Consider the following 13,111-nt stretch of genomic DNA (forward strand, 5'->3'; position numbering starts at 1 on the left):
TAAAATGTCGCTCAGTCCAGTATCTGAGTCTTTGAGGAGTTCTATACATGCTATCCTATGAGCACAATGAGAGAAGGAGGTGGGAGAGGAAGAGTTAGAGACACTGATTAACTCTCAAAGTAGTGATGGGGACACATTTCAAAGGATGAAATTCTCAAGTATCTGCTTTTAAATGTTTTATTAGTCATTTTAAGTGACTGTTTTATCAAAGGTAGAGAAGAAAATGGATAGCATGTCAGGGGAAGGCAGCTGGAAGACAGTGGAAGTTAAAAGGCAACAAACTAGTTAACGCTTAATTGGCAGGCCATTTACATAAAACTCAAATAAGAGTTGAATCAGCCAATGGTTGAGAAATGGCAGAAATGAGTCCTTTAGCACCGGGTAGTGTTTGCATCATCAGATTGAGCGCTAGTGAATTATCTATGTGAGCTGACAAACATAGCCAGCCACAAGTCGTTTTGTGAAAAAGCATACATTAATATGTAACTAAGACCCCTTTAGTTAGTCTTTGAACAATCACAGCAGTTATCCTGTGCTTGTTAAGTGTTCAGTGCTGGCAGGAATTTTTTTATTTTTATGTGCATAAGTGTTTTGCTGCATGTATATCTGGTACCCACAGAAGCCAGAAGGGGGCATTAGAGCATTAGTGCCAAGGCACTGAAGTTACAGATGATTCTGAACTGCTGTGTGGATGCTGGGAAGTGAACCCAGGTCCTCTGGAAGAGCAGTTTACTCTTTTAACAACTTAACCATCTCTTGGCTGGAACGTTTTTTAATATGCTGCAAATCCTTATGTTCTCTCTTGAGTAAATTTTCTCAACAGTGTATGCTTCAGTCTCAGTATCTGTGGACCTCCAAAATTCCTCTGTTGGAGCCTAAGCCTCCGGCACCAGGGTAGAAAGTAGAGGGCTGGGCTTCTAGAGGGCAATTAGGTCATAATGGCTCCACGCTCAGGGAGGGCCTACTTCCTGTCTTAGTTAGGGTTTCATTGCTCTGAAGAGACACCACGACCAATGTAGCGTTCATAAAGGACAACATTTAACTGGGGTTTACAGTTTCAGAGGTTCAATCCATTACCATCATGGCAGGAAGCACGGCAGTGTCCAGGCAGACATGGTACTGGAAAAGAAGCTACAAGTTCTACATCTTGATCTGTAGGCAGCCAGAAAGATACTCTCTTCTGCAGGCAGCCAGGAGGAGGGTCTCTTCTGCACTAGGCAGAGCTTAAGCACACCTAAACAATGACACACTTCCTCCAACAAGGCCACACCTCCTAACAGTGATACTTCCCATGGGCCAAGCATATTCAAACCACCACACTGCCCTTACAAAATAAGTTGATCAGTTGATCAGTTGTCTCTTCCCCATGTAAAGACAAAGAGACACAGGCTTTTGCTCCTCTCTTGGACCCACAGGGTCACTACAGGCACCCTGGGAGCCTACCACCTTGCCTGAACTTTATGTGCTACTTTACTTCCAGTCCCTCCTCACCTCTGCAGCCACCATGACCATCATCACTGAGGGAGTGTCTGCTGAACCAAGCCAGCATGGAAAAATGCTAAACACTTTCAAACAATTATTTGCCAATATTTACCCTTCAAACCTTAAAATAGATAAAATTAACACATTACCACCAATTAATCCCCAAATGAGGGGAGAAATGGCCCTATGTCATCCCATACTCTATCTACAACTTATGGTTGAAGAGATCAGGTGTAAGAATGAAACGATGTCCACAAAGTATTTATTCCCATTGTAAGTTTCTAATCACCTGGCTAAAACTACCTAATTCACCTTCTCCAGGCATGGCTAGTTCTCAGAAGTTCTTGTACATCAACACATCTATCGCCATTCCTACATCCTTGGGATCCCATTAAACACATATAAACCCCTACATCAAGATTAATTCAACCCTTGACAGGGTGCTATAGCATGAGAAACCATTGCTGAAAACACATTAAACCCACAACCGTCCTAACAGTCTCAAGATAAATGTGCTATGTCCCCCTAGACTCTTTCTAACTACCACGAGAAGAAAATTTTCATTAACCACTGACTTTCCTGATAGATCTCTGTGGAAAGCTTTTGGGGCCACCTGGCAGGAATCTGACACTGGGCCAGGACAAGGAAGGGGGCTTCAGACAGGAATTTGACATTGGGCTGTGACAGGGAAGTAAGTTCAGGCAGGAATCTAATTTTAGGCTAGAACAAAGAAATAGGCTTCAGGCAAGAATCTGATTTTGGGCTAGGACAGGGAAGAAGGCTCAGATACCTTGATCATCCTGATAAACCCTTAGAAACAGTGACTTTGCTTATTGTCTTGCTTGTTCCTTGACTATTTGTGTTTACTGTATTGCTTGTTCCTTAACCTAGAACTGACCTTATTACTTGCATATAATTAGAATGGTATAAAAGCAGATTGGGAAAAAATAAACCTGCCTCAGCCTCAGAACTGTCTGGGGTCATGCTACAGTGTTGTCTAATTGTCTTTTTTCTTTTTAATCCTTGCTCCTGCCCTGGAGAAGCTGTTGACTGACTGAGCTGGCTTGGTCAGATCTCTGTCCCTTTGTCCACTGTGGTTATGAGGGAAAGTCAATCCAAACCATCAGAGGGGGAAGCCCCCAAATGCCTACTCCATCCCCTACTACTCAAAGCCAGGAGTCTATAGCCACTCAACAGCACTTATGTTAACAGCCCCATGTCTTTTCTACACTCACTGTTATATGCTTGTAGACAAGTGTGTCCAGGACAACTTTCAGGAGTATGGTTCCTGGTGAATGAACTCAGGTCATCAGGCTTGGTGGCAAATGTCCTTATTCACAACCATCTCTTTTGTCCCAAATACTTTTTTTTTTTTTCAAGATAGCTTTTCATGGAGCCCAGGCTAGCCTCGAGCTTGCTACATGGCCAAGGATGATCTTGAACTTAGTCCTCTTAAGTACTGGAATTACAAATTTGCACCACCACTACTAGTTTACTGACTGTGAGGATAAACCTCAAGGCTTTACATGTCCTAAGCACACTCTTCTCAACTGGGCAGCATTCCCAGCCCAAAACATTTTATGTACTCTTCCTATGCCGTGTCAAGGTTATTTATGAACAAACTATTTCATGTACCACCGTAAGAGCATGTGCACAGACTGGGAAAGAATGGCTTGACATGAGTGAACCACAGAACACATGCCACACCAAATGGTTCAACCAAGAAACAGAATCTCACAAGAGAGCTTGTGGGGAGCTGTGTGTAACACGCGTGGCAGATCTCTACAAGTTATGAGATGGGTCTGACTGACCACACCTCCCTATAAGCTTGCCTCCTCATGCCACACAAGCCACAACACTCATGAACACTTTAAATTTATTCAAACAATACAGTCCACATGCCAGCCAAGACTATATAGTGTGATCTTTTCTCAAGAAATAGATAGATTAGACAGACAGACAGACAGATAGACAGACAGACAGACAGTGTTAGAATAGCCAGAGAAATGCTGTCTAAATATAGCATGACATGATAGCTGGGGTGACAAGAGAAAGAAGGGACACTACACAAAATCTAAATAAGAACAATGGACAGACTGCAGTTAGTGTAAGTGATGAGTGCTGGCTTCCTGGTACTGTAACAAATGCTGAAACTCAGGCAACTTCAGAGAGGAGAGGGAATCTGGGCTCATACTTTGCAGGCTGACTTCACAGCTGGTCTGCCTTATCACCTTGAGGTCTGTAGTAAGGCGGTACATCTGGGCAGAGGTGCAGGGCAAAGGAAGGCCATTCACCCTGTGGGAATGGGGAGGCTGGAGTCCCCTAATTTCCTTTGCTAGCATATTGCCAATGACCTGAAGCCTACTGTGCCCCAGCTTTTAAAATTTCTCAATACTTGGCAAGAGCACCAGGCTGAGAACAACACCCACACCATAAGCCGTGTAAGGATCACTCTCAATCTGAATTCTAGCGCAGTCCACGTTACTCGATGTGGGAAATATAATGTGCTGGTTAATAAATGACTAATAAGGAAAGCCAGTGCAGGGCGCACGGGAACTCTTGGTGCTCCTTTCACAGGAAAGCCTCAAATCTGAAGCCATTCCTAAATGAAGGGGGCTTTCCCAATCCTCACTATGATTAAAGTGGCTTTTTCTGTTCATTTGTTTTGTTTTGTTTTTTAGTCTCATAGGCAATCAACAACAACAACAAAAAATCAAAGTCTGTGGACAAAATAAACATTTACAGTTGGGCTGGAGAGATGGCTCAGTGGTTAAGAGCACTGACTGCACTTCCAGAGATCCTGAGTTCAAATCCCAGCAACCACATGGTGGCTCACAACCATCTGTAATGGGATCTGATGCCCTCTTCTGGTGTGTCTGAAGACAGCTACAGTGTATTCATATATAATAAATAAATAAATCTTTAGCCGGGCGGTGGTGGCACACGCCTTTAATCCCAGCACTTGGGAGGCAGAGGCAGGTGGATTTCTGAGTTTGAGAGTTCGAGGCTAACCTGGTCTACAGAGTGAGTTCCAGGACAGCCAGGGCTACACAGAGAAACCCTGTCTCGAAAAACCAAACCAAAAAAAAAAAAAAAAAAACATTTACAGTTTATTTAAAAGTATTAAGTACACTATATTAGGATGTATATAACTTAAGATCCATAAGAACATAAGAGACGCCCAAGCTGGTGGTAATGCCTGTAATCCTAGCACTCAAGAGGCTGAGACAGAAAGATCAAGATTTAGAAATCAGCCAGGGCCAGACAAGGCTCTGTCTCTAAACAGTAATGACAACAAAAGTAAACAGATTCAAAGAAGGTGTATAAATGTCTTGCACTTAAGCACTAAAACAAGTGTCATTTAAGGAGTGGATGATGGAAATTTTAGGCCCACCTGGCAGAAGCTAAAGTCATCTAAAAGGAGGAACCTCATCTGAGAAAATGCCTCCATAGTCCTGGGCTGTAGGCAAGCCTGTAAGGCATTTTCTTAATTAGTGATTGATAGAGGAGGACCCAGCCACTGTGGGTGGTGCCATCCCTGGGCAGGTATCCTGTGTTCTATAAGAAAGCAGGCAGAGCAAGCTATGGGGACAAGCCGGTAAGCAAGCACCCCTCCACAGCCTGAGCTGGTTCCTGCCTCAAGTTCCTGCTGTGCTTGAGTTCCTGTCCTGACTTCTCTCAATGATGGACCTTAGCTGAGATAAACCCTTTACTCTACAAGTTGCTTTGCTCATGGTGTTTCATGACAGTAGTAGTAACCCTAACGAGGACAGTGTGATTAATCTTCAGGTCACACTCTGTGCTAATTCTGAAGCCTACGTCACTCACATAGGACTGGTATCCACATAAACAGAAGAAACTTTTTTCAAAGTGCTAGGGATTGAAGTATACATCCTCTCCCAATGAAGGTCTCACCCTCAGTGTGCTAAGAGTTAAGATTCAGACTATGGGAGATGGTTCAAGTTCAGAGGAGTGAGGCACTCACAATGAGATCGGTGACTCCCAGGAACAGTGCTCTGCCATGTGAAGACAGAGCAAGACAAACCTGTTCAAGTGGGAGACAGCAGGGCCTCACTAGAACCCAGTCACACTGACACCCTTATCTCAGACTCCAACTTAGAGACTCTAAGTTTCTGTTGCTTATGCCATGCAGTGAGCTGTATTACATTCTGTTATGAAGCTCAAGGTAATTACCACAGACTGGTATGTAAACAGCAATAAGCATGCCTAGTCATCCCTTTTAAACCAAGGATCCTATATCCACATTCTTAATTATTTTCAAATAATTCAAACATAAATGATTCAAACGCCGGGCAGTGGTGGCACACGCCTTTGATCCCAGCACTTGGGAGGCAGAGGCAGGTGGATTTCTGAGTTCGAGGCCAGCCTGGTCTACAGAGTGAGTTCCAGGACAGCCAGGGCTACACAGAGAAACCCTGTCTAAAAAAAAAAAAAAAAAGAAAGAAAGAAAGAAAGAAAAGAAAAGAAAAAGAAAAAAAAGAAATTATTCAAACATGTGACAAAGTTATATATATGAAAACATACATCACTTAAACCTTTTTTAGTGTTGCAAAGATGAGTCAGGGGTTAAGAGCACTTATTGCTCTTGCAGAAGACCCAGGAAGATCCAGGTTCAACTCACAACACTTACATTGCCACTCAAAACTATCCCTAACTCCAGTTCCAGAGAATTCAATGTCCTCTTTTTAAAACTGTAGGGGTTTTCATGTTTGTTTGGCTTCTCAAGACAGAGTTTCTCTGTGTAACCCTGGCCATTCTGGAACTCACTCTGTAGACCAGGCTGACCTCAAACTCAAGAGATTCACCTGCCTCTGTCTCCCAAGTGCTAGGACTCTATATTCTGTGCCACCACCTCCTAGCTAAAAGACAAAAAATTTAAAAAAAAATTATTTTTAAACCGATAACAGCCTAAATGTCTAACAGTGGAGAGGTGGCTAGCTACAGTATCCTACTTGATCTAATACTATTTAGTCATCTTAAATTATTACAAAACTACTCAGGCTTAAACATATAGTTAAAATTAATTACTAAGCAAAAGCAACAATCTATAATAAAGCTAACCATGTAAATAATATAGACAAATGTTTAGAACATTAGCTATAAAAGTAATTTTCTGGAAAGCATTCATTTATCTAACAATGCAAGAATTAAATATGGTTGAGAATGTTTGGTAGATCCTAAGTGTAATTAAATCCTAACTTTTTTGTTACAGGCTGGTGGCATTTTTCCCCAACAGTGGCCACTACATTCAAAAACCTAAGAATGAAATATTGACATTTCATACACACGAACCACCAATTTCTCACTATGACACACTTTTTTGGGTTTTGTTTGTTTGTTTGTTTGTCTTTGTTTTTCTAGAGAGGCCTTTTCTCTATGTAGCCCTGTCTGTCCTAGAACTCACTAAGTAGACCAGGCTGACCTTGAACTCACAGAGATCCACCTGCCTCTGTCTCCTAAGTGCTGAGATTAAAGACATGGATAACCACTGCCCAGCGTCACTTTTTTATTATGTTATTACTTACCTAGAGATGGTCTCCAAGGCATCTTCAAAGATGTCCTGGAAAGGAATAAAAAATGCAATGAGTTTCTCAAGAATGGAGACTTTTACCAGTGAAAAAGAACGAGTTATTGGGGAGTGGGGTTGTGCCCTTCCCCGGCCTTGAGCAGGCCTGGGAGACCTTGTTTACCACAACAGACCAAATAATAGGACCTAGGTGGAACTAGCCACCTTGACTGCACGTCAATAGACACCTAGGTGGAGTCACCCACCTTGGCTGCCTGTACCGCCTGCTACAGGAACTGCAAAGAAGAACTGCCCCTGGGCTTGCCTTGAGACATCTCCAGCCGTGACCCATGACCAAGAACGGATTATCCCACTCAACTCTCCCGGCTGAAACTAGGAAGGGTTCGGGCTGGGTCTTTCCCTTTAAATTGAAAGCTGAACATTAAAGCATTGAGCTTTGGCCGGGCAGTGGTAGTGCACGCCTTTAATCCCAGCACTTGGGAGGCAGAGGCAGGTGGATTTCTGAGTTCGAGGCCAGCCTGGTCTACAGAGTGAGTTCCAGGATGGCCAGGGCTATCGCTCTCCGTCCCCCTTTCGTTCCCAGCCCTCTTCTCAGGTGAACCCGTTCGACTCGTGGCCGCGGGCAGCTACATGGGGTGGGAAAGGATCAGCTGGGGAGGTGGGGGCACAGTTACAATCCTAGTGGAATACCACTCACAGAAGACCTCTGTGAATTTACATGAGATTTCTTCCTGCTTTTACTGTGTCTGAGACTGGTAAAAATACTCAGCCTGACGTCAGAGTCACCCATCGTGGCTTCTTCCACTCAGCAGCGTTCTCTCCTCAATTTCATTCACCCCAACAAAGAACATCCCATGAGCAACAGGTCATGCCCACATCAGTCTTCGCTTTCTCTGGCCTTTATCTCACATCTACCCACCAATCCTACGATCCTGAGCTAGGCCATGCAGTGCTGCATCCCAGTAGCCTGCTCAAAAGCATCATCATATTCTGTCCTGGTCAGGGTTACTATTGCTATGACGAAACACCATGACCAAAGCAACTTGTAGAGGAAAGGGATTATTCCGCTGACACTTCCATACCACTGTTTATCACTGAAGGAAATCAGGACAGGAACTTGGCTTGCTCAGCCTGCTTTCTGAATGAATCCAGGACCACCAGCCCAGGGATACCACCACCTACAATGGGCTGGGCCCTCCCCTGGGCTGGGCCCTCCCCCATCAATCATTAACTACCTCTACAAGCATTTTCTAATATTTCCTACAGCCCAGTGTTATAGAGGCATCTTTTTTCAACCAAGGATCCCTCCTCTCTCATGGACTAGCTTGTGTCAAACTGACATAAAACTTGCCAAAATAGAAGTTAAATAGATGGCTCAGCAGTTAAGAGCACTAACTGCTCTTCCAGAGGTCCCGAGTTCAATTCCCAGCAACCACAGAGTGGCTCACAACCATCTGTAATGGGATTCAATGCCTCCTGCTGGTGTGTCTGAAGACAGTGACAATGTACTCACACACATAAAATAATAAATAAATCTTTAAAAAAAAAAACCAGCCAGGGTATTCATATTCTCTCTCCTTTCCTCCCTCCCTCCCTTCTTTCCCCTCCTCCACCTCCCACCCGAACTCAGACACATACAGACCACACACATGTGCACACAGGAGCTCTCTATCTTCCTGTGTTCCATTCGGCCTTAACAGCAGAGGCATCACCCTCCTTTCCCTCAGTGGGCACACACAGCGTCCTGCTCTGCTCTAGATCGGTTTACAAGCTGCACTGACCTCAGCTCCTGCTGCAGCCCTCAGAGCCCTGTCCCCCTGCCTCTAAGCACACCGCCAGCCTGCCCCCTCCCAGTCCTCTTCAGTCACGGATCTTTGTTTTCTGGTCCTCTAACATGCCATTCTCGTTAATGTCCCGCCAGTGCAGCCCTCCCTGGCACAAGCTGATCCCCATCACTGGGTTTTACCACAGAATGTCATTTCCTCAAGGTTGGGACTTTGATCACACTAATTAAAGTCACCAAGAATAGTAACTTATAATTTCTCATCATCTGATTTATTTCATCCACAATACTTATAGTCTACAATCACCTTCCTTGTTTACCTAGCAAATAACTAATTGTAAGGAGAAAATATCACAGTGGCACTCCTTGAGATTTAAAATACCACGTGAAAGCAGGAAGCACCACACTGCCCTGCATTAAGGTCAGAAACACCAGGGACTGCCAGCTGGCGATTGGCAGGGTGGGACTCCGACTGAGCTTACCATGCAAGCCTCATAACCTGGGTTCAATCCCCAGAACCCACAAAAGACAGAGGGCGAGAACAAACTCTGAAGTTGTTCTCTGACACACACACCCTCGCATTGGCTCAGCTCATACACAGACAACACAGTAACAACAGTAATGCAGGTATGGGGCACGTGGAAGCCTACTGAGAGAAGACCACGTCCTCCTGGTAAAGCGTGCCTATGTTTTCTTTTGCTGTTCACACGCTTTAATCAGCTCTGTTCTGTGACTTTGGGTGAAAAGAACGGGACCAGAGTTGCACCTCTAGCCCTGGATGGTAACATGCCACCCAGGTAATATGACAAGATCCAAGAAATAGTTTCCCCTTCCCTTAAGGGCTAACCCATGCGGGCCTGTCCATCACTTGGACAAGGAAAGACCCTCAGGAAATCTGTCCAATCCTCCTGGAAGATATTAAAGGATGAGTGTGGAGCCGGAGGGATGCTCAGCTCTCAAGAGCATCCTCGGGTGCCACTGCTGCCGAGGACCTGGGCCTGGTTCTCAGCATCTACATCAGGGGGCTCACAACCACCTGTAACCCCAGCTCCAAGGGTCAACACCATCTTTGAGCCTCTGTGGGGCACCTTGAACCCATGTGTACATACACAGTGAGACACATAAATAAAAATAAGCCTCTTCTTAAAAAAAATAATAATAATGGGAGTAACAACTTCTCCTCAGTGAGATATGTACTTTCTTAGACAGGCACATCTTGGTGCAGCTACAACAGATGTCTACAACGGACGTCCACTGCTCACTAAGCCTGCCTGAGGCTCCAAGTTCTATCTCACGACCATAGCTTCCTCCTTCAGTCTCCTTTCCAGATAAAAATCCTAAACTGGCTTGACGGATGCTCTGAGCATCCCACTCTCTGAACACACACACCAAACTCTACTCTTCCATTAATGCACCTGCCAGCTTCTCTGGCCTCAACTCAGTCGGCTTGACTTTCTCCCCACTGGCAGCCTGCCCTGTGTTTTGCTGTTTGTTTTTGTTTGTTTGTTTATTTGTTTGTTTTCCCTTTCAAACTCCAACAAAATTCTCTGGCTTTCTTCTGAGTTGTCTTAAATTGTATTATCTAATGTAAGAACATTACGATATAAGCGAGTTTTAGGTCAGCCAGGGCTACGTAGCAAAATTCTGTCTCAAAAAATAAATAAAAGAAGAAGAAAAAAATCAAACCAAGTCCTGTGTGAACCTGAACTGAACCAGAGCTCTTAATCAAAAGCTATAAAAGCTAATACTCCAGAGACCGCCTCCAAATCCCCACCTGTGATTGCTCCTAGGTCTGGCAGTCAACAAAATACAACCTTCCCCAGGTTCCAAAGGCTACAGACTTCACTCTCAATTAGAGAAGACTAACAGGAAGAGAAGAAAAAAGTACACAGCACAGCTGACCCTCTGACCAAGATCTTTAAATCCAACTTTCATTTGTGTGTATGTGTGGGGGGGTGCTCCTTCAGTTAATAAAAACGGGCTTCAGAAAATTTTAAATTCACGTGTGGTGGCAGAGATTTCTAATCTCAGCACTCAAGAGACTGAGGTAGGAAGACTGAAGATTCAAGACCTAAATGGGCTGCAAATGCCTACCTCAATACACCAAATGCTCTTTAAATCAGAATTCTAACTGTGTAACAGTAACATCACTACCTGAAGACAGAGTTTGCCTTGAACATTTTTAACTGAATATGATTTCACACTTTCTTCAAAGGTGACCTCACTGCCTCGTTCTCTAGTTACCCTTCAGAAAGTCCTCTCTTATTACCTATGGAAGCTCTGTAGAGTTGGTTTGGTTTCATTTTGAAACAAGATTTCACCCTGGCTGACCTAAAATTTACTGTGTAGACCAGGCTGGCCTCAAACTCAGAAATTAAAAGCCACTATATCTGGTTTGTTTGTTTGTTTCCATCATACAACCTTTCACTGCATTGTCTAGGGAGATCTGGAACTCTGGAGCTCAAGGGACCTGCCCACCAGCCCCATCCCTTCAGGCTCCTAAGTGCTAAGACTACAAGCATTGGGCGAGAAAGCCTTTTGATGCTTAAAGTTTCACTTTTACAAATAACATATAGCTTTGAAAACCCACAGATATGAAAGTCTGGGGTTGTGGGTTAAGTCAGCCCTGTGGGAATGATTCAATTGAGCACTTTCTGTAAGTGGAGAAACTACAAACAGCCATGGTGGCGCATGCATTTAATCCCAGCACTCAGGAGGCAGAAGGAGTTGGATCTCTGTGAGTTCCAGGCCAACCTGGTCTACATAGCAAAGACAGCCAAGGCTCTGCAGAGAGACCCTGTCTCAAAAAGCTTTAAAAAAAAAAAAAAGGAACTATAAAAAAAATTAAATAAATAAATAAATGAGTTCATTTTTACTAAGCAGCTGCTTCAATCTACTGAGTTGTGTTTTATTCAGATGATTCAGTTACTGAAGCAGCCTAGACATGAATCATATACAATATCGTGAAGATCTTCATTTTTAAAAAAAGAAGGCAAAGCCCAAAAATGCCTTTCCCATCACACATGTCAGAAACCGTCCACGGCGTGGAGCTGGCACGCCACCAATCTGCTGATGAGAAAGCTGCTGACAAGCAGAGGAACCTCCCACCTTGATCTTAACTGTTGCTGTCAGGACAGGACCCTGCACAGAGGTCGTTTAGTAGGACTTGAGGAGAGTATAAAACTTCAGACTGTGGCTTGGAGGTCCTAATGACCCTGGAGTAAGGTGTGTCAAGGGCGGTGCCTCTTGGACCAAGGTCCATCATTTTAGGACAGAAAGGTCAGACACAAGCCAGGCTTAGCCTCTTTCCCTTTCCTTCTTCCTTCACTGTAGCAAATCCTTTCCACCCATCCCAGTGTTAGCACTGATAACCTTGGGGTACAGGTGGACACTCATAATACCTACAGAGAGTCAAGGGCACTCGATGCCCACTGAGGTAAACACAACAGGACGGCATGAGCCCCACCCACCGTACCTCCCAGCCTCCCACAGGTCTGTACAGGGCTCTGTGGAAAGTCTACAGGTCACATGCTCTAACATCTATGGGGCAAGTTTGTCCCTGAGCACTAACACTGTAAGTGAATATGCATCACTGACTTACCTATACTGCCAGTAGAGGATGGTGAAAACACAAGTTAGCTTGGGAGATAGACCTGTCTGGGTGTGAACCCTGACCTGAAGCAAGTCTAGCCCTTTAAGCTTTCATTTCCTAGTACTATGCTGGGAATCTCATCCTACTCCCAGGAGTTCTGTGAGGATTTTGATGACAGTGCATAGAGAACAGGCCTGACTCAGAGCAGGCTCCACCAATACAGCCGCACGGGACACTCATCCTCAGAAATGAGATGAGTCAGCTGACTCCTGAAGACAGAGCTAGAATCACCATACCCAAGATTCTGAGCCTCTCCTGGAAAGGAGGAAAAAAAAAATCAGATGAGCAAACAGATACTCCCAAATGTTAGCTATGATCTCTTTTCCCTTCTTAGATGCCTTCACCTCAGAATCTTCCCCATGCACCCCCTTCTTCCATGCATCCGGCACGGAAAGCCTAATTCATAGGCACAGACTCACAGGACCTCAGCATGCCAGTGAGCAGTGTGACCTTGGCCGACACACACAATCTTTTTAGGATCCAGCCTTTTTAGGATCCTAAAGCAGAGGCTGGTATTCATTCAAAGTCATAAACTCTTTGAATTACATTAAATTTGAAAAAAAATTTAAAAATAAGAACTTCCTCAAACATGCAATCAAACCTCAGGCTTCTGGGAGTGTGGGGATTTCAGTGCCACCAACCTGAC

General features: G+C 44.3%; 1 protein-coding gene across 1 annotated transcript in view; it reads right to left on the bottom strand.

Moving 5' to 3' along the window:
* Positions 1-13,111, bottom strand: part of Ttc39b (tetratricopeptide repeat domain 39B) — a 94,643-nt gene that overhangs the window by 61,307 nt on the left and 20,225 nt on the right. The window contains exon 2 of the mRNA XM_028753621.1: positions 7,029-7,063. Within this exon, the coding sequence (XP_028609454.1) occupies positions 7,029-7,063 (35 nt within the window). The remainder of the gene's footprint in view (positions 1-7,028; positions 7,064-13,111) is intronic.

The sequence above is a fragment of the Grammomys surdaster genome, unplaced genomic scaffold (genome assembly GCF_004785775.1).
Source record: "Grammomys surdaster isolate TR1022 unplaced genomic scaffold, NIH_TR_1.0 125951, whole genome shotgun sequence".
NCBI lineage: Eukaryota > Metazoa > Chordata > Mammalia > Rodentia > Muridae > Grammomys > Grammomys surdaster.